Below are 23209 nucleotides of genomic sequence, written 5' to 3' on the forward strand. Positions count from 1 at the left end.
CACAGCCATGTTAAGGCCTGTTCTGCACAGTGAGTTCAGAGACGCCCAGTTGTATCTGAGATTCAATGTAATGATGGATAATGATACAGGGTCTCATCCCTTACAGAGGACTCATGAGTGTTTGGGGCGCATCCCCAGAAAGACTGTAAATATAAATGATGTCTGTAAATAACAATTTAGTTTAATCTTCAAATTAAGATCAATCCATATTCTTGGCTCTACTTATCTCTTAAACTCTTTGACCGAGTTTTTCACTTACGCCAGCGGATTTACATTTCTCTGGCGAACTACGTGGACTCAATTGGCTACCTGCATGGTAGACGCACAGTTTCTTGTGTTCCGTACATTTTAGAACTCACTCGATTGGCACTTCATATTTACGTATAGGGTCACATGATTTAACTAGTATAGTCAAAACATCGGTATAAAATTAACCAAGGAATCGCCCTCGCATCATGTGTGTTTGTTTTTATTGATTTTGCAGACAGGATCTGGCGGATTGTGCTTGTTGAGCAGTGAAGGCGTACTGTGGGTCGTTTCTTCCAGCCGAGTCGGCAACAACACTGTCCTGGATGTTTTAAAAAACGTTTTAAAGCACTACCTGCGGAGTTTTTTTTGGCCGTGAAGGGATGTTTGCATACCTTTGATTTATTTCAACCTGTGTACATGAATACTAAAAATCGAATGCACAGTCTAAACACATGCTATGGATAGTAAAGTCACAAACAACAGTGTCCTATCCCATGCATGCAAAGCAGAATTAGGACTAGTATTGGTTTCTTTGTTCATCTGGTGTGAAATATGAGTGTTTTATTTTCATACATTTGACTTTTCTCAAGTAGCCTATAGCCTGTGTACATGATCTGTATGATCTCAAGTTTGACCTCCTTACATGATGTAGATAGCCTGAAGCATGATCTGTATGGTGTAAAGTACGATCGACACAAGATTTACACTAATGTGTGTGTGTGTGTGTCATTGGCCACACATTTCTGCCACCTTTAGATCGGTCACGAAGGCCTACAGCTTTTCCTCCTGCTACTCCTCAGCTGAGCTGCACATGTGTGGGTGGGGACGGATGCGGGGGCGGGGCCTGTTTATTGAAAGTTCAGCTGAGTTTAGTCTGCCAGTGGTGCATATCTCTCACATGAGGTCACGTGAAGCCGACCGGTTTTAGACAGGTTTGTGTGCAGGAGTTGTGTATTCCGGGTCAACATAAGCAGCTTTTGGTCAGTAACTGGGAGTTTTAGTTTGTGCTTATGTGACGTTTAGTAGAGATTATTACCCCCCACCTCCTCCCACCCCTTGTGGGCTCAGGACAGTAAGCAGCACCCACCCCTTACCTCTGCCTGGGCAACTCCCAGACACACTCATGACATGGACACACACACACACACACATAGAGAATCCAGTTTAAGTTGTTTTTTATTATGAGTTGGGTAGGGTACAGGTGTGAGGGGGGAAACAGAAAATAAAAAGAAAGAGAGCCGATAGGTTTATATGCTGCACCACTGAGGATGCGTTTAGTGCCACACTCCAGAACAGAGGGCTTGGGGGACCGAACTCACCTCAGGTATCCACACCTGACTCACACCTGTCCACAGGTGTCGCCACAGAGAGAGAGACACACACACGATACAAGGCTGTGGTTAGCGTTCACACTGCTCTTCACTGGTCCAAGAGTGCTGGACGCAGACAGACAGCTGTACAAGCACTTGCCTTTCTGTTTCCCCGAGTTACCAAGTCCAGGTCTCTAACGAACATTAACTCTAAAGGTCGCTGCAGAACCTAAATGTGCGCTTAAGCCCTCCAGATTCTGTGTGCATGAAGAGTTGCTCAAATAACTACTGTTTAAATATCTAATGGTCAGGTGTTATAGAGGCCTACGTGAAAGGTATAAAGCACAGATAGAAATATCAGTGGTTAATGATACACATTTTCAATTTGATAAGTACTAGATTATGTGGTGGACGTTTGCCCCATTGGAAGAAAAAAAAAAAAACACTGAGCCAAGCATCTGATGGTAGAAAGTCCAAAGAAAAACGAAAAAAAAAAAAAACAGACACGGCCCACTCACGTGTGTGTACACAAAACAGCCAGAATGATAGAATCATGTTTTTGACTGTTCCACTCTAGAAAGACATAACTTGCACACCTTTTATCAGTCACTCAAAGCAATGCAACTACTAACAGGCACATATGTAAGAGTTCAGTGTATGTTTCTATTTGTGCGTATGTGTGGCATTACAATGCATATGGTCTGGTTTGATTCCTACCTACTTGCTAGAACACAACACCTCATTATGGAGCTTAACTAATTAGCAGCAGCAGCATATGATGTCTTAATTTCATAAGCATTACAACTGGCAGATCAGCTTCATAGCATAGTCCTGTAGACTAATGAGAGAGGTACTGGAAATAATCAAATGAGAGAGTTTGGGGTTGCAGTCAATAAAAACACTAAAATGGGGAATACAAAAATAAAATCCTGGGATGGTACTAACTCAAGTGAGTGAGTGTGGCACAACTCCTTCTGCCTTAGTGTCCTCTGGGTAAGAGTAAAATAAATAGATTTCTTTTCTCCTCCTTGACCCTCTCCTTACCAAAGCACCCCTCCATCCCCTCAACCCTCTCCTTACCAAAGCTCCCCTCCCCCTCCCTGCCCTTCATCTTCACCCTCAGACAGAGAAACATTTCATCCAATGAAATGGCAGAAGACTAGGGGCCTTAAACCAAACTCCCACCTCATATCATTACCTAAAAGAAAAAAAAAAAGGAAAAAAAAAAAAAAAAAAACACACACACACACAAAGAGGCAGAGAGAACAGGAGAGGCAGAGTTCCCATGATGCAACAGGCTTGCATGTTAAATCAGACAGCCAATCACAGCCTGAGACCAGTGGCAGATTTGGGCTTGAGGGACATAGGTCACGGGGCGACTGGAGAGACGGAGAGATGAAGCAGGATCCCCCCCCCACATACAGCAGTGGGGATGGAAGGCCAGAAAAGATGGCAGAATGTTGCGTCTGTGCGATTCAGCGGTCAGCAATTCAGTGGCTCCTCCGAACATCAGCGGAGGAATACGAATAAAAATAAACTCTCAGAAGCTAATCTGATGTTTTCACATCTGCAGGGAAAAGACAAGAGGAGGAGAGAACATGTCAGTGCTCCATTACGCTTAGTGGTCATATCACAGACTGACAGGACACAGACACAGTCATACCATCACAGACTGACAGGACACAGACACTTCCACATTTAAAACAGTGGACAGGCTAAAGGATCTGCATACTGGCGTATATCCAGGCTTTGGATTACCCCTGGGTAATTTTGCATTGGGCCAGCCAGAGTGTGTGTGTGTGTGAGTGTGTGTGTGTGTGTGTTCTCACCTGTATCGGTGCTTTATGAAGCCATTTCTCTTTGTCTCCACTGAGCTTCATACATGAGAATAGGTCACATACTGTGGGTAGGGCCAGCCGCTCCTGAACGATCACAAACACAAACAATCATTAGCCCCTCAAAGATACCATATGAATTCCTCAAATAGACATTGCCTTTTCTGAGCACGATACAAAGGTTAAAGAACTGTGTAACTCTGCCATGATGCTTATGCTGACTAGTAGTATGTTGGACACCCTAGGAGTGCCGTTAGGAACAGCGATATCATGTTGCAGTACACTAAAGTCATAAAGCCTGTAGGGTATTTGTGGAGAAAAGGCAGGAGCCTCAAGTAGTGTGGTGTTGTAAAAATAGCAAAAAGCAGTTACAGGCGTGAGTGTAAAGAAGCAGACATTAGACAGTGGTGGAGAGCTGCAGTGTACTGTGCAGTGAGTACAGTGTGTGGCAGTGTGCAGTGAGTACAGTGTGTGGCAGTGTGCAGTGAGTACAGTGTGTGACAGTGGTGGGGAGCTGCAGTGTACTGTGTAGTGAGTACAGTGTGTGGCAGTGGTGGGGAGCTGCAGTGCGTGTATATAAATAAGGAAGCAGACCTGTGCCTGGGCCCTCTTGCGCAGCAGCCACTTGTCCTCCTCCATGTCGGGGCTGCTGGGGGCGTCCTGTGTCTGTGGGGGGGCTGTGGGACTAGGTGTGGGGGTGCTCATTTTCTCTGGCAGCACCCAGGCCTCTGGCTTGAGGGGGGTCTGGAAGGGGCTCTCTGTTTCGGGGGCTTTAAAGTGCGAGCTGCGCTCCTCCCTGCTGGCCTTCTCCTCCTGGCTGGAGGCGGTGGAGGGGGCGGGTGTGTGCGGAATCACCCAGTTAGAGAGGGACGCTGTGGGGCTGGACGCCGCCCCGCTTTTCCCAGGGTGCAGCCAGGCCTGCAGGATGGCCTGGACCTTGTGCTCCTGCTGCTGGTAGAGATCGCTCCTCTCGCTCTTCTCGCTCCTCTCCATGGGCACGCCGTTCTTGTCGCGGCCCTCCTTCTTCAGCAGCCAGGCGGCCAGCGCCTCCTTGCCGCAGTTGTCGTCGCAGGCGCACTGGGCGAAGGTGGCGCAGGGCTCGTTGGCGCGGCACGCCTGCTCCACCTGCGCGCTCGAGGCCCGCTGCAGCCACAGCTCCACGGGGGAGGCGGGGGTCGGCACGGCGACAGGGGTTGTGGCGGCGGGAGTGGTGTTGCCGGAGGAGGGCGGGGTCTTCAGGCATTTGAGGTTGCCCAGGTTCTCGATCTCGATAGTGGGCGTGTGCGTAGCGCCGCCGCAGCAGGACCCGCAGTCAGCGGCGGAGCCAGGAAGCCACTCGCTAGAGGAGAAGCTCTCCTGGAACGGCTTGAACACCGCCTTCCAGCGGTCCGCATCGGTCACGCCCGCCTCCACGGGAGCGGACATGATGAGCCAATCGGCAAGCTCCTCGGAGGCGGCGGCGAAGCCACCCCGGCCGGTTTTGGTCTCGGTGTCGTCCTCTTCCTCGTCGCCGGTCATGAGGAAGTCGGACTCGTCGATCTTCTCGATGGAGAAGGTGGAGGTGGAGCTGGAGCTGCTGTTGGCGCGCTCTCTCATTGGTGCTTTCTCCCGGAGAAGCCACGCCTCCAGGTCCTTGAGCTGACCCCAGGCTTTCTGGAAGTCGAAGGGGGTCAGGGGGTGGCTGGGCTGCTACAGAGAGAGAAGAGGGACAAACATACTCAGTCAGAACTACACCCAGAGATTAGCCCACAATTTATACATTTACATCCTTTATTTGAAAACTCAGAAATACGAATGGATTCAGATTGAAACAATTAATACATTAGTACTCCCACTCATTTCAGAGGCACAGAGAGACAGTTTTACCAGAAGAAGATGAAATATTTGCCTAGTCCTGTGACTTTAGACATCTTAGGAAAACTCCCATCTCGTGATCAAAGAACTGAAAGCACAGAAACCCAAAAGTACCCCCGGAGGAATAACACTTCCTCTACACAGCTATTCAGACCGTCAGCACCTGACATTTCCTGCACTGGTTTTCCAAACCGGTTCCTTGCACTGTGTCTTGTGTTCAGTACAGAATACCCTGAATGCCACAGTGCTTTGTGTTCAGAAAAATCTGTTGTGTAGCTCTCCTAAAGCTCTCTAGTGGGGAAACGTCACAGTGGAAACAGAGCCACCACTGTTCCTCACACAGTTCCTCTCACCTGGGGCTGCTCTTTGGGGGCAATCAGCCAATCCTGGGTGTTCTTGCTGAACTGGTATCCAATGGGGGCATTTGTCACTGGCCTGTTTCCCAGGAGCCAGTCAGCTAGTGGTGTGCTGCACTCTGACTCCACCTTCTGTGGGGGGAAGAACAGATCAGGTTACAAGCATGCAAACTTCCCTCATGCATGGAAACCTGGGACGTGGGAGTGGCACGTGACGTGTGAATACATGTGCTCTAATATGTGTGTGTGTGTGTGTGTGTGTGTGTGTTTTTATGTGCATTTTTGCATCTGTGTACGTTTCTGCATAGGTTGTGTTGTAGTGACTTACCTGCTTCTTGGCAGCCACGGGGCAGTTCTGCTGCAACCAGGGCCTCTCCAAAGACATGGGCCTCTGTGTGGGGGGAGAGGAGACAACTGACTCCTCTTCCTGAGAGAGAGAGAGAGAGAGAGAGAAAGAAAGAAAGAAAGAAAGAAAGAAAGAAAGAAAGAGAGAGAGAGAGATAGCTGTAAGACACTGAACTGCCACAGCAGGGGTGCACATTGCCTCTCGATATCACCAGAAGTCTGTGTGTTTCCTACCTGTGTGTTGATGGTCCCAAATGAGGTGATGGCCTGGCGCAGGGATCGAGCGTCTGCCTGAAAGCTCATCTCAGGGGTCTCCTCTGGACTCAAGTTCAGAGATGACAACCTGCACACACACACACACCGCTGTCAGTACAGGACTACTAGAGAACACATCAGCAAATGCATACACAGCCATCAAAACAAGCCTATTATTAATAGCATAACACACACACACACACATACAGTACATACACAAAGTAACTATCACTAACAGAACCAATCCCACAACCCTTTGAAACCAACGTGGACAGAATGTCACCAACTACACAGAGCCACTGGGCTTCCAGATCATCAGACTACTGCATCCTCGTCTTCACAAAAAAAAAAAAATCGCCTTGGGAACCCAGGCCAATCAGAACCGGCACACCCCCAGCCGCCCTGATTGGACCAGATGAGGGTCAATCAGAACATGCACACACCCAGCCCGGCCTGACGGACCCTCACTGGTTCTGCTGATGATGTTTACTCCAGGCTTGTGCTGGCCACACACAGTGATGGGTTTCCTAGGCATGCAGGGTAGTCATAAGACAGTAAGCACTGAGACTTATAGGCCATTATATCCCTGATCACAGCAAACACACTCATATCCCCTGGATTAGAGCACTAGAGCCTCTATGCTCTGCTGCCTCAAAAACAATCATTTACACTGCTGACTCAAGCCCATACAAATAGTCACACAGAGACAGACAGACACACACACACACACACACACACACACACACACACACACAATCTTACTTCTCCAGGCAGCTGGTCAGCTGGTTTGCCAGGTCGTGGTTGTTGTGGGAGTTCTCCAGCTGGTGGATCAGGATGTCAAACTGTCCCCGAAGCTGCAGGAGGAGAATGGAGAACACACATGAGTGGGACACCCTCGAGAGAAACACACCGCTGTGCTGAGAGATCACAAACTTAAGTGTGTGTGACACTCCACAAATAAAATCACACAACAAAACACAAACAAGTAAATTACACAATCAACAAAAAAACAAACATCTCAGAAACATTCTGGTTTTTGTCCCCGAAGTACATGGGTTAGTGACAAACCTGAGCAAGTTAGCTCAGAGCAAGTGGTAACCCTCCTAAAAGAGTAGCCCTATGGCTTCATTCTCCTAGCAAAACAAAGCCATAGGGCTGTTCTTTTAGGTGGTTTACCATTTAACCACATGCATGAAACACCCCCTGGTGATTTCAGGTGGGGCAAGCCTTTTTCACCGCAGATATCCCACAATGGGGTAGTGTCTGGAGACTGGAAATGCTCAGTTCCCTTTACGACTGGCCACAGTCGCACGCGTAGGCACACATCCAGTACCATAATACAGTTCTACAACATGGGTTGTTCGCTCAAAATGGGCAAGAGGATGCCAGACTCTGCTATCAGTCACTAATTAGACTGACCCAGTGAGTATTGTCCCATAGAACAGGCGTGGTGTAGGCGCGGTGTGTGTGTGTGTATGTGACTGACCCAGTAGAGCTGCTGTAGTTGGTTCTGCAGGGTCTCAGCCTTGAGCTGCTCCACCAGGTCGATCTGCTCCCTCAGCCACACCTCACGAGAGCGCAGGAACTCCAGGTGACGGCTGATACAGGTGTGCAGCTGAGACTTCACCTGGGCACGGAGCAGGGAGAGCGAGATGAGAAACACACACACACACACACACACACACACACACACACACACACACACACACACACACACACACACACACACACACACACACACACACACACACACACACACACACACACACACACACACACACACACACACACACACACACACACACACACACAAACTCTCTGTCTAAGACACCACCTGCTGACCTGATCCTAAATGATTTCAGTCTGAGCAGTTCATTAATATCTTGATTGTGAAGGATAACACACACACATACATACACACACACAGAAACAAATCCCTACATTTGATACACCAATGCAAATCTAAGTCTCTCTTCCTACAAAAGCTGCTTTTACCAGTTCTGTCTAGTGCGATTGTAGAGCTCCTGGTACAGATAAAGTGATGTATCTCCAGGTGTTAGCCCTTGGCTTGCAGGAAGAGAGTAGTGTAGTGTCCAGTATAGAGGCGGATTCCTCTATGAACACACACACACACACCTCTCCCGTTTCTTTATAAAAGCCCGGCAGGGGCATCCCATCCTCCTAGTCAGACCCCACCCATAACCACAGCACTGCGACAATAATAATTAACTAACCAGGCACCACACACACACACAGAGCTGTGGGCTCCTCACACAATGGCAGCAGTGGTGTGGGTGGGTGTGTGTGTGTGTGCGTTGGGGATGGGGGGGGGGTAATATGCACCTGGCGGCGCAGCACTAGTGTGTTTGTGGAGGATGACACAGAAAGCCGTTGTTTCTCTCTCATAAAGGCGGGAGATTAGACTGAGAACTACTGTAGGAACACCCATAGAGCTCAGCCTGCAGCTCTCAGGGTCAGAGCAGACGCTGCGTCAGCAACACCGGAGACACTGACAACTGGGCTGTAACAGTCACGTTTGCATATAAAACTTACAAACAAATAAAACTGACCTTAGAAATGTTAGACAGGCAAAAAGAGAATTGTAAAGACTGTTTACTGCTCCAACTATCCATGCAGGGGCTACTCACTGTCTCCAAGGAATAACACCAACAGAAACATGTATACACTCATACCTGTAGCTTTTATCCTTATCTCTGTGTGTGTGTGTGTGTGTGTGTGTGTGTGTGTTGTGTGAGGGGGAATGTGCTTTAAGTGTTTATGTGAGGTTGTTTGAGTGTACGTCTACATGCACTCTCCCATCCCCAGTGTGTGTGTGTGTGTGTGTGTGTGTACACATGCTTGGGCAAGTGGTGTCTGGCCTGGGCCTTGGCCTTTACAACAACAGCTGGCTGTGCATTTTCTCTACTCTATGGAGGTGTGTGTGTATGAGTGTGTGTGTTCACCTCTCTGGAGTTGTCTCTGAGCTAGGTGTGTGTGCTCACCTCTCTGGAGTTGTCTCTGAGATGGGCCTCGGCCTTCATCACCCCGGCGATGGCATCCTCCAATTGGGCACGAGCGTGCGTGCACTGCTTTAGGGCACTCTTCTCCCTCTCCTCACCAGGCATCCTGCGTTCACACACACACACACACACACACACACACACACACACACACACACACACACACACACACACACACACACACACACACACACACACACACAAAAGATCCAGAACTTCAATATCACATCACCTGGCACCCAAAGGTCAGCGACTAGGCAATTATTTGTGTGCATGTGTGTGCCTGTTTATATGCCACCCTTGTATTTGGAATTGTACAAAAACTCCGGAACTCAATCTATCCTTCATTAGTTCTACTTTCAGGTCCTCATTTCAAACCTGTTCCTTTTCTAACCGCACGAAGCAGAAGGTGCTTTCTTTGAGACCGGGGACTTCTATTCTGTTCTATTCATTTACTGGAACTTTCCAACGTCGCATACCACAGAGCAGATGACCCTCTTATTGATTCGTCTCGTGTCTGTGACAGCCATTTGTCTAACAGAAGGCCGCTCTGTCTCTCTCACCAAGGAGACACATGAAGGAATTTTCACCCCTCCAGCCAGTGGAAATCTCACTTCCTTTAACAAGGAACTGAAACCTTCCTTCCTTGAAACACACCAACCTCTCTGCCCCAGTTTCATTTACCTAAAACAGCCTCTGGCGTCTGCAAAGTCACCGCAACAGCTTCCTGTTTAGCAGTCATCTCAGTCAGAAGCCTCCCGCTCTGAAGGCAGATCTGGACCAGAACCAAACTCCCTCTGAGACCGAGTGTGAGTGCTGGAGAGTTTCAGTTGCCAGCCATTCACTCACTCACACACACACACACACACACAGGTTCTATAAATATCACGCACTGCCGGCACGTTCTTGTTACAGTCGTCTCAGAATACCACTTCCGAGTTGGCTGGGGGGTCGGTGGGGCACATGAGACTGACTTGACCTAACGGGATGGGGGCCAAATTACAGCAGCTCTCCACTCACGAGCAGACTCTGGGGGCTACCTCTCCCGGTGCGCACACAACCACACACACACGCACGCACAGCACGCTACTCATGAGCTGGCAGTGAAACTGGCTGGGTTCAGCACTCAGAAACAAAGAGCAGGACCAGAGCTTTGGTGCTTTACAGCTGGATTAATTGCTCCGGGCTCCAGCTGATTGGTTCTTGCTGTGGTGTGGTTCGGTTCGGTTTTGTTTTGCATGTTTGGAACTCATTCTGACCACAAAGGCCCCTCAGGCCACAGACAGGCAGCGCACACACCCACCCTAAACCCACTGATCGTCCATCACACTGACGTTTGGGGCACAACAACAAAAACCTTTTGTCCACTGGGCAACACTGGTCAGTGGTCAGTGGTCTTGCTGTAGGCAACAAACACTTGTGTTTCTGTCAGGTATGCCGTCACACACCCTGCCCTGAGAACCACCAAGGCCACGTCTTTGCCCTTTCTTTATCCTAAAACGTCCTGCTAAACCGTGTTTGCTCAACCGCTGAAATTAGCTCCGGTGCACATTTTTCAGGCGCTGCAAGAACATAAAACCGCCCGGATTACCTGATGGGGACAGAGTTCACAGCGAACAGCGCATAATTATGAGACAAACTTTGCCCCACAGTACTGATAAAGTCCAACTGGACTGTACAGAGGAGCCGAAGCCTATTAGGGGGCCCTCAGGGGTAAATAATCAGTCTAACGTAGTGCTGTATATCCTCTTCATCTACACTGGGGAATGTGTCACATACCCAGAGAATTTCCAGTACTGAACTTCCTGGAACTTAAACCAACAACACCTGCTCTATTGTAGTTATTCTTTAGGGTCATAAGTTATAGCCTTCTCATATACTCAGTCATAATGCAGATAACTTTTCATGTAGCTGTATCAAGTGAAATAAAAATGTAATTCATAACAAGGAGGAAAAAACAGCACCATATTTCATCTTGAATTAACAAAAACCTACACCTTTTAGCCCGAAACTGTCTTTAAGCTTTACGCAACATACACAATTCCGTGCATAAAAGATTTCATAACACAGAGACAGCAGAGGAAGCAAAGGGCACTTTCCCTTTCTGCTAAGGCAATCACTAAAGTCATGGAAGCGGTCAGATTATTACAACACAGCCAAGGTCAGTTCAAGATCCTCAGATGTTATGTGGACATATCCCTACCCTGCATAAATGACCAATGTTAGCCAAAAGACAGAGAATATATCAAGTATTGCCCCTACCCAAATGGGACACATATGGGCAGCAGTAAAGCTGCTATGGTTGATATGACTTATCATGGGAGATAGTACAGCCGCAGCAGCCTGCTTCTGGCGATACAAGCCACTATGCACGCAAGCAAGGTCGGTTGGTCAAAAGATTATTCAGCCAAAATATATGTGAAGAGAGATGACTTACAAAATGGGGGTTAAGTTAAACACAAGGCTTCACTGAATATCACTAAAGGTATCAGAATTCCAAACTACTTCCTTTTCTGACCTTGAAAGTGCAGTAATATTCAGGGTTTAAAACCGCACAGCGCAAACGTCCTTTACATACTTCCAACATGAATGTCTTGGTTTCAAGGTTGCAAAAGGGGGGCCTATGAGTTTGCGGGGAGGTTAAAACAACTGGACTCTCACTGGCAACTGCAACACCTTTGTTGAAATGCTATCACCAACTAGCAAGTTAGCACATTTCCCTGACTAACTCAGCCGATTTAGTTTACTATAACCACAAAGTAATTATGGTTTGAAAATGAATGAGTGATTTACCTTACTAACGTTAATGACTTCAAGTATTCAAGGCTGTCACTAAGTGTATTTTTAACTACTGTCCTTGAATGCGGTATTTTGTTAGAATAACTCTCTCAGTTCGTTGCTGTTGTGCAAGCCCTGGTAAAATGGTGGACGTAAAACTAGCTTGCTAGCTAACAACTAGAGTTTTTGACCTGAAATAAAAGTGTGGGTTTTGTCCTACCTCGTCTTGTTGCAAGTAATAACGTTCAGTGAATACTGTGAATCTTGTTTTGTCGCCACCTCTTCACAAAGCAAAACACTGAACATCAGTCGTTTGCTTTCATGATTTTATCTGTCGACAATCCACGGCTCACTGCGACGTCATCAGCTGTGACGCAACCAGGGCAGCCGCCACCATTGCTATCGCATTCCGCACGTACACAGCATATGAGGGAGGGGACCAACTTGGGGCCAACGCAAGGAGGCTGCGGAGGAGCGGAAGATTAGGACTGTTACCAAGAACAGCAGCCATGCCTTTCCAATGAAAACAGAGGATCAGACAATTTCTTGAACTCCAACCGCTCGTTCCTTTCTTTGATGTAGCTAACCCACTTTAGACTACATCACAAAGGCTTTGTTGATCTATCAGTCATCATGAATCGATCCCTGATCAGTTCACCACCGTGTCAAGTGTGGACTCCGCACTTAACAGCACTCAACAGCGGAAACTGACAGCTATGAAGCCTGCAACGCATACTTGTGTTACTAATATACAAATCAGCTTCGAATACAACAACTCAGCAGAGCAGTTAAAGGACACATTTCATGTGCAAATCCATAGAACCCTTAACACGAGTCATGAAAGTATTAGCTATGACTAAATGCCATCAAGAAATGAGAGCCAGTTCTAGAGTGTGTTTGACCGTGGGAAAAAACGTCTTTTCCCGTACCTGACGCATTATTGAGTTACTAGTACACAGGCAAGTAGATAGACAACCGCACATTTAATTTGGAAATCAAAAGCCCATACCATACATACAAGCCATGAAAATGTATAACCAAATGCCATCAACAAGGGAGAGCCGCATGCATGGCCGTAAAAAAAAGCATCAATTTGCATAATGTAAGAGTGTTTGGACGCATCAAAACAACTACAATGAATCCCACAGGCAAATACGACTAGTATTTTATCTGTCGTACAAACTATTTCATGTTGGTATTCGGCAATACATTTTCTTTCAAATAGTTTAGTCATTATCCACATGTTACTAAGATTAAAGGCCATCTATTTGAGCATTTGTTGCATTTGTGCTCAGTGACAACGTAATACCTTTTACAGAGATGCTAGAGATTGCTTTGAAGCAACTGAATCCACACTAATGTCAACATTAAAGGTTTGTAAATCGTTAATACCCTTCAATGCTGTAACTACGTAGCTAGCTAAGTCGCTAGGTTGGTTAACATTTGTATTAAGTAACGTTAACTTCTGTAACGTTAACGTTACATTCTGTCAGTAACAAACATTACTAAAGAAGTATCCATTGAGACTCATGAAACGCTAACATTACCAAATTTCCACACCACTGACTTTTAACCTATAAACTAGCTACGTCTGCTTTCTGAACGCTAAGCGAATTTGATAGCTAATGTTAGCTGCTCTTCTAGGCTAGCATGTTAGCAAGCTAATCTCAGCTAAGTAAAGTCTGGTAATATGTAATAACGTCCGTTTCTTAGACACTCAACCATTTGGTTCACTTACCTAGATCCCTTGGGTGACAACTTGGATTTAGATAACATAGCCTTTTGGGGGTTATAAAGGACAAGGATACCGAGCGTGAAAGCTACCGGCAAATTTCCCCGGCACGTTCGATGTCAGGCGTGGGATACGGAAAATGCACGTAATGGAAATACGTCAGCACGTTAGTTCAGCATAATGCTGACACCTTGTGGATGAAGTGAGTTATGGTTATGGTTTAGCAGACGCTTATATACATAATATACGCTTATATATTACAAAAAATTACACATAACAAAGTATCAATTTAAAACACAAATCATTATTATTAATAATACAAATAATAAAAGTTTCAAATATCAAAACTATTATTAACTTTTATAAAGTTTGCCTCAAACAAAAAAAACTTAATTGAACAGATGATTTAAAAAAGGTGTGTTTTTAAATGTACCAAGGCTTTCACTGGAACAGACGGCACTAGGTAGATAATTCCATCATGAATCATTCCTTGAACGAAAAGAGTCTTGACTGCGATCTCTTGCTGCAGAGAGAAGGCAAAGACAACAGATACTTATCAGAGGAGCAAAGTCGTCGAGAGGGGGAATAGCATTGAATTATGGCATTTAAATAAGCTGGTGCTGATTCAGTGGTTGTCCTATAGGTGAGAGTGAGGGACTTCAATTTAATTCTAGCTGCTACAGGGAGCCAGTGAAGGGTGACCAGCAGAGGAGTTACATGTGTCTTCCGCTGCATGATGAATCATCTCACTACATGTGCAGGCAGGCCCGGTAAAAAAATTGCAATAGTCTAGTTTAGAAATGACCAGGGTCTGCAGATGTTGTGTACCATATTGTGTGTGATAGGGTCTGATCTTCTGAATATATGCTGCTAGCTCTTCTTGTGTTGTTGTTACTTGTTAATGTTATATGTTATATGTTATAGTGTTATATGTTATATGTTATAGTGTTATAGTGTTAAATGTTATTTTTGGTATATGTTACTATGTCACTTTGTTATCTGTATCTACTGTCTACTGTCTACTGCGTATATGTTGCTGGCCAAGTCCTAAGATTTTCGCTGCACTGAAGCAATTTGGTATATGCGACAATAAACTCTTTGACTTTGACTTTGACTTTGACTATTATAAAGTGTAAATCGACAAGACATCGAGACAGAAGTTGCATGTTCAGAGAAATTAAGTTGGTCATCATAATAAATATCATAATAACACCCAAGTTTCGTGCAGTTTTAGTTGGGGTCAATGTAAATGAACCAGGCTGAATGTTGTGGGATAGCCAAATTGGCTAGAAATACCAGGAGCTCAGTTTTTGAAAGATTGAGCTGAAGGTGTTGATCCCTCATCCAAACTGAAATATAACTTAGCCATGCAGAAGTTCAAGCCGATATTGTGGAATCATCCGGAAGGGAAGGACATTAACAGTTGAGTATCATCTGCATAACAGCACAGGATAACCCATGGGAATGGTGATCTCACCTAAGGAACCCATGGGAATGGATGATCTCACCTAAGGAAGTGGTGTAAACAGAAAATAGGAGGGGTCCAATTACCTATCCCTGGGGTACACCAGTAGAGAGGTGATGGTTTTCATACTCGACCCTGTCAAGAAACACTCAATGAACATCCACTGAGGTACGATTCAAACCAACTATGTGCTTTCCTCAAAATTCCCAATTCAGACAGTGTAGAGTTAACAGCCTGCGGAACCAGGACCCTCAAGGAAGCACCGACACACAGAGAAAGCAATCATGAAGCTAAGTGCTTGAATGTTCATTAGCGAATAAGTATATGTAAAAACTGAATCCTTGTCAGTATTTAGCACACACTATTATTCAAAGTGGCATAGACTTTTAATTATAGCTTATGTGCTTTCCCTGGCAATCAGCACTTCACAAGACTTGTGAAGGAAATACAGGTTACACTCAAGCCAAACTGGGTTTTTATTGTAAGCATGAGAGAATACCCTCTGCTTGTTATTTAGCCAGTTTACTGAATGTGTCAATACAACTCCCCAGAGACTGGAACCTTTGAATATCATAATGGCTAGTTAGTGGCTACTCACCACAAAATGGTAGGACTAAGATGGTAGCATTGTAGGTGAGGAAAATTTTAATGTTTTTTTTTTTTTTTCAAACACCCGCTGAATTCCACACTATTCTGTGTTTTGTGGAAAACTGTTATAAAGTGTTATAAACTGGCACAGTTATGATTTTCAGTGTAAAATAAGCCCATATTTTGCATTAAAACCATGGTCAGACACATATTGTCGAGGCCTATACTTTAAGAACAGCTCAGAAGCCATACATTATACACTCCAAAATCTAAAATTGTATTATTTACCTTTTCAGAGGCCTCTAATAAAAAGGTCTTTGCCTTTGCAGCAGAATACAAATGACAAGAGAAAAACTCTCACACGAGGGCGCCAGCAAGCTGAAGACCAGCATTTTTCCATCGCGAGATGTTCCCTTTTCTACGTCAGCTCGCTCGCTCGCTACGCATAGCACTCTGGTGTATGGAGAAGTGCATAAAGTCTGTGTGCGTATTAGAAGGGCTTGAAATAGCTTGTTACACCGAGCTAGTTTCATTACAATATGGTAAACTATTTGTTCAGCGATTAGGAAATTAATCTGTTGTATTCAGCTATCGAATAAGGAGTTGTTTAGCTTGAGAAGATGTCGGCGTCTGAAGGAAACAAAAACACGAACACGGAACCATGGGGCGGTTTTGATGACAACATCATCCAGGTAACGTTTTCTGTTCCTACTAGCTTTAAGTATGTCTGTTATGAATGGCAGTTTAACGTATTGTGCATGATCTTACACACCATTTTTTAACATTGTGGTCGTAAAATGATATCCAAGCGTTCATTTTTTAAACTGTACTTGGTAAGGGTTGTTGGCTAGCTAGCTATCTAGCAAGCTATGCTACTGCTTGCTGTATTAGTGACGTACCATCCAGTTGGCTTGCTGATTGCAAATGATGGTCCACAATGGCTCAGTCGTACACGTAATGAAATTATCAGAACTAGTATGTACATGAGTGTTCAAAAGTTGTGTATATTATGGCACTTGGTCAAACTTGAGTAGGTAACCTGAAAGGATGTAGAGTGGCTAATAGTCCTTCTAAGTGGATACCACCTTTTTAGGAGTTTTCCATTCATTAATAGCCATTCCCCTTTGAAGTGTTAATTAAGACCTCATATAGGCGGCATTAATCTAGCTATCAACATAGAGCAAGTAGTCCTTGCTTGTCACTGCTCTGTTTTGCTCTGTGATAAAAGAGCCCCTCTAAATTGGTTGCACATTATAGTAGCTACTCTGATCTGGCCCTGGTTTCCACAGCTGATGACTTACTGTGTTAACCGATTCTCTCCTGTTACACAGGGAACCGGGTCTGCGGTGATAGACATGGAGAACATGGACGACACGTCGGGCTCCAGCTTTGAAGACATGGGGGAGATGCACCAACGCATGAAGGAGGAGGAGGAGGTGGCAGAGGAGGCGGCCGCCACAGAGGAGGACGGCGCCGGCGAAGACGGAGAGTTCCTGGGCATGAAGGGGATCAAGGGCCAACTGGGCAGACAGGTGGCCGATGAGGTGAGGATGGCACTGCTGTGCGGGCATAGACAGACAGGTGGTCGATGAGGTGAGGATGGCACTGCTGTGCGGGCATAGGCAGACAGGTGGCCGATGAGGTGAGGATGGCACTGCTGTGTGGGCATAGACAGACAGGTGGTCGATGAGGTGAGGATGGCACTGCTGTGCGGGCATAGGCAGACAGGTGGCCAATGAGGTGAGGATGGCAATGGGGCATAGGCCAGATGGAGGTGATGAGATGGGCCCAGGAATGCAGATATGTGAAAAAAGAGGGCACTCTTCTTGCTACTAGCATTCTTTGGGCTTGTCTCAGGAGACGTGCCTTTAAAGCAGCACTAAGGAGTTTAAGTCTAAAAGTGAACTACTTCAAAGGTATGCCTAAACCTTACAGGAGACATGCCTATCTGCCGAAGGGGCTCTCCGTTCTCTTCTACTTTTTCATAGTAGCCATTTTCAACTTTGTTACACCATTTTCAGGCCTGAGTTTTCCAATGGAAGGATTATGGAAAAGTTTCTGTGTGTGATTTTGCTATTTTTAAAGAAGCCAAAACCAACACATCCAAGGTTGGAGTTACTGAAAAGCTGCGGTCCCTGATCTGTGTTTCCTGTGTTTCGCTCATGTCTTTCCCAGGTGTGGAGAGCAGGCAAGCGCCAGGCCTCCAAGGCCTTCAACCTGTACGCCAACATAGACATCCTCCGACCCTACTTTGATGTGGAGCCCATTCAAGTCCGTAACAGGTGAGACCCCTCATGCCAAACACCTGTTAATACTCGGTGAAGACTTGATGGATGTCTGAAGGCATCTGAACTGGTTGAGTCATCAAGACCAATCAGAACCAGATATTTTAAAGCTTGGCTCTTATCTGGACTAACATGATTTGACAGTGTTCTTATGTGTTTGTGTAATATATAAGGCATATATAATATTAATTTGCACATATTCTTATGTGTTTGTGTAATATATAAGGCATATATAATATTAATTTGCACGTATTAGTATTTTGACCTAGCCCTGACACAGATCGTTTCTCCATAGGTTGATTGAATCCCTGATTCCTGTTCGAATGATCAACTTCCCTCAGGTGAGTTTTTGTATTGATTAACTGCTTGTTGCGGAGCATCAAGATTGCATGTTCAAACATAATGTGACGTTTTCTTTATCGTAGCAGAAGTAGTGATAAAAAAAAAAACCCAGTGAAAACAATAATGAGCATAATTAAATTCATAAAACAATATTTAGCAGAATGTTACAGTTAAACAATCAATTATAACCAAAATAATAATAATAATAATATGGGCAAAATGAAGTCCAAATATTTAAGAACTTTGTACTTTGAACCTTGAACTCTGTAGTTGTCAGGTTGTTGTTGTTGTTGTTGTTGTTGTTGTTTTCCCCTGTAGTGAACGTTTAACTCTCTTGGGTTGCTTTGCAGAAAGTGGCTGGGGAGCTGTACGGGCCCATGATGCTGGTGTTCACCCTGGTGGCCATCCTGCTTCATGGCATGAAGACGTCTGGCACTGTCATTGTGAGATGCTCACCTGTCTTTACTGTGCTACCTGTCTAGTGAGAGACGCTCACCTGTGCTACCTGTCATTCAGAGATGATGCTGAGGGAGCGTTTGTCTGGATTTTATGTCCAGACACAAAAACTGTGTAATTTTCTGTAGTAGTTTCTGCAGTACATCGTAAAGGAAAAAATTAACATTCTTCCATGTTAGACCCCAGACGGATGATAATTATTAGAACGTTACCGCTACCTTATACTTATGGGAAACTCTTAGTGTAACCCCATCACAGGATTTTTTCTAGGTGAAGGTCATCCATTTGACCTGTAGTACATCCTCTCTTCTATGTCCTGAGAGGCTATCCCTGATTCTTTACCTGTTTAGTTAGTCTGAGATATTCTCAATAGTTTTTTCTTTAACCTTGATTGTATTGTATTGGCTCGTGTAAATGCTCAGATCACCATGCTGCGGAGGCTCCCTCTGCTGGTGGGTTTGTGACTACTACTCTCTCTCACTGCAGAGGATATGACCTTGTGATTCAGCAGTGTGTTTGTACACGAACCAGTACTCATTTTTGTTTTTGTATTTTTGTAGCCTTGATCTGCTATTACGATTATGTGGACTGAAAAAGTGAGATGGTACCATAATGGGCACTGTCCAGGTGTTTTTATTATGAAAACTTTGTTGTTTATTTTTGTAAAATATACTAACCATCTGTCTCAGTCTTGTCCTGAAACTGAGAGAATATGGTCACAGCTTAAGTCACTGGTACCTGCTTAGAGTATCGTCATAGTGCTTTATCATTCTTAGAGTGTCGTCCTAGTGCTTTATCATGCTTTGTTCTGATAACCTGGCCAGCATCTGCACTCTGGTCCTCCTCTTGACCATCTGCCTGTGTGTGCTCCTGCCACAGAGAGAGGGCACCCTCATGGGCACAGCCATTGGCACCTGCTTCGGCTACTGGCTCGGTGTGTCTGCCTTCATCTACTTCCTGGCGTACCTGTGCAACGCTCAGATCACCATGCTGCAGATGCTCTCTCTACTGGTGAGTCTCACACTACTAATCACACACACTCACTCACTCACTCTCTCTCTCTACTGGTGCGTCTCTTACTACCAATATCTCTCTCTCTCTCTCTCTCTCCCAACTGGTGGGTCTCTCACTACCAATCACCCAATCACTCTCTTTCTCTCTCTCTCGCTCTCTCACTCACTCTCTCTCTCTCTCTCTCTCTCTCTCTGTCCCTCTTTCTCTCTCGCTCTTGCTCTCTCTCTCGCTCTCTCTCACTGCAGACGATGAGACCTCATGATTCAGCAGTGTAGTACTACCTGAGCCATTACATCAGCAGTATCTGTACCTCTAGAACAAGGTCACATGTAATATCTGGATTCTGGTCCAAATCCCTAACTTGTACTTGTCCTTCATCGTATCATTGGTACAGGGGAGAAGTAGGGACTGCAATCATGTGGAGTACAGAAATAACAAAGAGCTCATGTTTACAGGCATTTCAATGTTAGGCATATGCATTAACATGAGGTCATTTAGCAAAGCTTTTATCCAAAGTGACTGCCAGTATGTTGTACAGGTGTATATTTTGACCAGTGTGGGTGTTCCCTATCCCTGTCCCCTATCAAACCCATGACTTGAGTGTGTTTGGCACCTTGCTGACTGATGTTTGGTTGAACTCCAGCGTCTCTGACGGTCCAGCTTTGTGTCCCCAGGGTTACGGGCTGTTTAGCCACTGTGTGGTCCTCTTCGTCACCTACAACGTCCACTTCCACTCCCTCTTCTACCTCCTCTGGCTCCTGTTCGGAGGGCTCTCCACGCTGCGCATGGTGAGGAGGCACAGGACAGGATATGATGTCATATGATCTGGTGTGATTTGATATGATCTGGTGTGATATGATATGATATATGATCTGGTGTGATATGATATGATATGGTGTGATCTGGTAAAGGCTAGTGTGATATGATATGATATGGCGTGGCGTTTGCTAAATACCTGAAATAGAATAGATGGGGCAAAACACTTGAGGGTTCTACATTGAATCTTTTCCTGACAAAAGAGCCCATTATCAGCGGGTTCTTGTGGTAGAACTTTTAAAACTCCCAATGAGTAGAGCAACTGAGGAACACAGGGTGTCATTCAACATCGTAAAGGCCCCACTGTCTCCTCCTCACGGCTCATCCTTACTTAAATTATCCTCATTTGGATCCAAATTCATGTTGGAGTTTCCCTTAGTTTCAAAAGTCACCCAACACTACTTGTTATAACATTTCTTGACAATCTTGTTAGTTGCGGGCTCTTGCTTGAGTTATAATAGGGTGTAGGACAGGTCGTGTACGAGAGAAGTCTTCCGTAGAAGATAATCGTCCATACTGCCTCGCGAGCGAGAGGCACGCCAGCTCGCTCCGCGTCGTCTGCATTCAGTGAGTGATGTGTGGCCGAGAGCTGGAGCAGCTTAATTTGATTAACAAGAACGTAACTTTAACTTTGCATTGCCTATATGCCATCAAAACATATTAGCTACTCGTGCGGAATGAGATTGTGAGTGAGCCATTTTGAGATTAAAACATTAGACCTACTGAAAAAACTGCTCAGAACTTGACTGTCAAAACCTTTACATTTAACAGTTATAAGAAATGAGGAAATAATGGTAGATTAAAGTAAGTTGCCTGGCAAACTCGGCTACTCCACATCATAAATGAGAATGTGGAAAGACATGCTGTCCACCTATATATATATATATATACAGTCATTGGTTGGATCTCGTTAGGGTTTGTTTCAAAAGAAGCAGACTAGTGCTCCCCACTTGTGCTTGAGCTCTGTTTTTGTTAAGGGTCTTTTGTTGTTGGATCTCTATAGAACTAGGCTACATCATACCATTCTGTATAGAACTAGGCTACATCATACCATTCTGTATAGAACTAGGCTACATCATACCATTCTGTATAGAACTAGGCTACATCATACCATTCTGTATAGAACTAGGCTACATCTTACCATTCTCTATAGAACTAGGCTACATCATGCCATTACTTATTCTCATTTAACACCTGTTTAAAGCCTATTTGTGCAAATGCCCGGTTTAAATAATATTAACAATCATGTTCTAATGTAGACCTATGTCACTGGGACTACTAATTAATATTAACAATGATGTTCATCTGGTTTGGTGAAGTGGAAGAAGTTCTCTTGCTCAGGGTTATATTTGCTTTGGAAAGATAATATTGGATGTTACATTAGAAAGATCATAACAAACACACTTTAGCACGTTGCTCTCAGATCATCTAAAAGGGCTATTTTATTGTATTATAGAGGTAGGTTGTATATTTAGTGTAATTCTGTGGTAAAGTTGATGAATGTATGTATGCATATGGAGTAAATGCATGAGTCTCTCTCCCCCTCCCTCCCTCCAGGTGGCAGTGTTGATCTCTCGCACCGTTGGCCAGACCCCTCGGCTCATCCTGTGCGGCTCGGTGGCAGCTCTGCACATGCTCTTCCTGCTCTACCTGCACTTTGCCTACCACAAGATCGTAGAAGGTGAGACTACAGCTGAGGGGAGGAAAACACGGCTGACTAGCCCAGGTCAGGTGTAGGTAGCCCAGGTGTTGGTAGCCCAGGTGTCTAAGATCTACATCGGTATTCTAGATGGTATAGGTGTGTGTGTGACTCAAGCGCTGAGGGTTGTTATCTATATTCTAGATGGTATAGGTGTGTGTGTGTGTGTGTGACCCATGCTTTAAAGATCTGGATTTGCACATGCTCATGTTGGTGGTGCACATTATTACAGTCTGGTGTTTGCGTAGCATAAAGTTACCGAAATATTACCTTGTGTCTGGATTGCATTCTGAAAGAAAAAAACAGCAACAGTTTAAATTGCATAGCCCATTTTCCATAGTTGGAGGTCAGGGTGGAAGTGATCACTTGGGAAATAGGATTTCTTTGGCTATTTATTCTCTCATAGATTGTCTGTGTGTTTCATTGGAATAATCATAATCAATAATCAGTTGAAATATAAAGCATTGGGTTCCCACTGGAGCAGATCGTTAATGATTGTGTCTGCTAGCCTCTGTTTAGTGAGACGCTTTCAGCTCTTTTCATTTCATTTGTGTGTGATTTGGGGTTTTTAAATAGCTGTGTAATTATCATGAGCCGTGTGTGTGTTCCTCTCCCCAGGTATCCTGGACACTTTGGAAGGACCCAACGTCCTGCCGATCCAGAGGGTGGCCAGGGATCTGCCCCAACTTATCACGGTGATGAACGCCACGATGAAGGGCCTGGCTGCTGGTGCCATCTACACTCAGTGACGGTTCATCCAGAGACATACACACACAACACACACACACACACACACACACACACACACAC

General features: G+C 45.2%; 2 protein-coding genes across 3 annotated transcripts; one reads left to right on the forward strand and one right to left on the reverse strand.

Moving 5' to 3' along the window:
* Positions 1-1407: 1407 nt before the first annotated feature.
* Positions 1408-13889, reverse strand: ncoa4 (nuclear receptor coactivator 4). 2 transcript variants are annotated; one of them, XM_012824346.3, is made up of 10 exons: positions 13741-13889; positions 9207-9330; positions 7691-7831; positions 6967-7058; positions 6184-6292; positions 5933-6031; positions 5602-5736; positions 3989-5083; positions 3389-3481; positions 1408-3126 (listed from the first exon to the last, which is right to left on the reverse strand). In XM_012824346.3, the coding sequence occupies exons 1-10, from the start codon at positions 13776-13778 to the stop codon at positions 3121-3123; spliced, it is 1932 nt and encodes a 643-aa protein (XP_012679800.2). In that variant the 5' UTR covers positions 13779-13889; the 3' UTR covers positions 1408-3120. The 2 variants fall into 2 exon arrangements, with proteins under 2 accessions (XP_012679800.2, XP_012679799.2); XM_012824345.3 differs by lacking the exon at positions 13741-13889 and adding an exon at positions 12223-13695.
* A 2312-nt stretch (positions 13890-16201) lies between these two features.
* Positions 16202-23209, forward strand: yipf3 (Yip1 domain family, member 3). Its single transcript, XM_031579107.2, has 9 exons — positions 16202-16479; positions 17119-17331; positions 17963-18069; positions 18368-18413; positions 18765-18857; positions 19750-19881; positions 20559-20672; positions 22258-22381; positions 23018-23209. The coding sequence occupies exons 1-9, from the start codon at positions 16408-16410 to the stop codon at positions 23146-23148; spliced, it is 1032 nt and encodes a 343-aa protein (XP_031434967.1). The 5' UTR covers positions 16202-16407; the 3' UTR covers positions 23149-23209.

This window comes from Clupea harengus, chromosome 13 (genome assembly GCF_900700415.2).
Source record: "Clupea harengus chromosome 13, Ch_v2.0.2, whole genome shotgun sequence".
In the NCBI taxonomy this organism is placed as follows: Eukaryota; Metazoa; Chordata; class Actinopteri; order Clupeiformes; family Clupeidae; genus Clupea; species Clupea harengus.

Bases quoted from the DNA above. Each gene is read 5' to 3' on its own strand.
- ncoa4 (XM_012824345.3), bottom strand. From the start codon at position 12,308: ATGTTCAGTGTTTTGCTTTGTGAAGAGGTGGCGACAAAACAAGATTCA. The intron at 7,832-9,206 runs GTGAGCACACAC...CTCCGTGCCCAG, and splicing joins TCAGAGACAACTCCAGAGAG to GTGAAGTCTCAGCTGCACAC. The intron at 5,737-5,932 runs GTAAGTCACTAC...TTCCCCCCACAG, and splicing joins CCGTGGCTGCCAAGAAGCAG to AAGGTGGAGTCAGAGTGCAG.
- yipf3 (XM_031579107.2), top strand. From the start codon at position 16,408: ATGTCGGCGTCTGAAGGAAACAAAAACACGAACACGGAACCATGGGGC. The intron at 17,332-17,962 runs GTGAGGATGGCA...TGTCTTTCCCAG, and splicing joins GCAGACAGGTGGCCGATGAG to GTGTGGAGAGCAGGCAAGCG. The intron at 18,414-18,764 runs GTGAGTTTTTGT...GTTGCTTTGCAG, and splicing joins GAATGATCAACTTCCCTCAG to AAAGTGGCTGGGGAGCTGTA.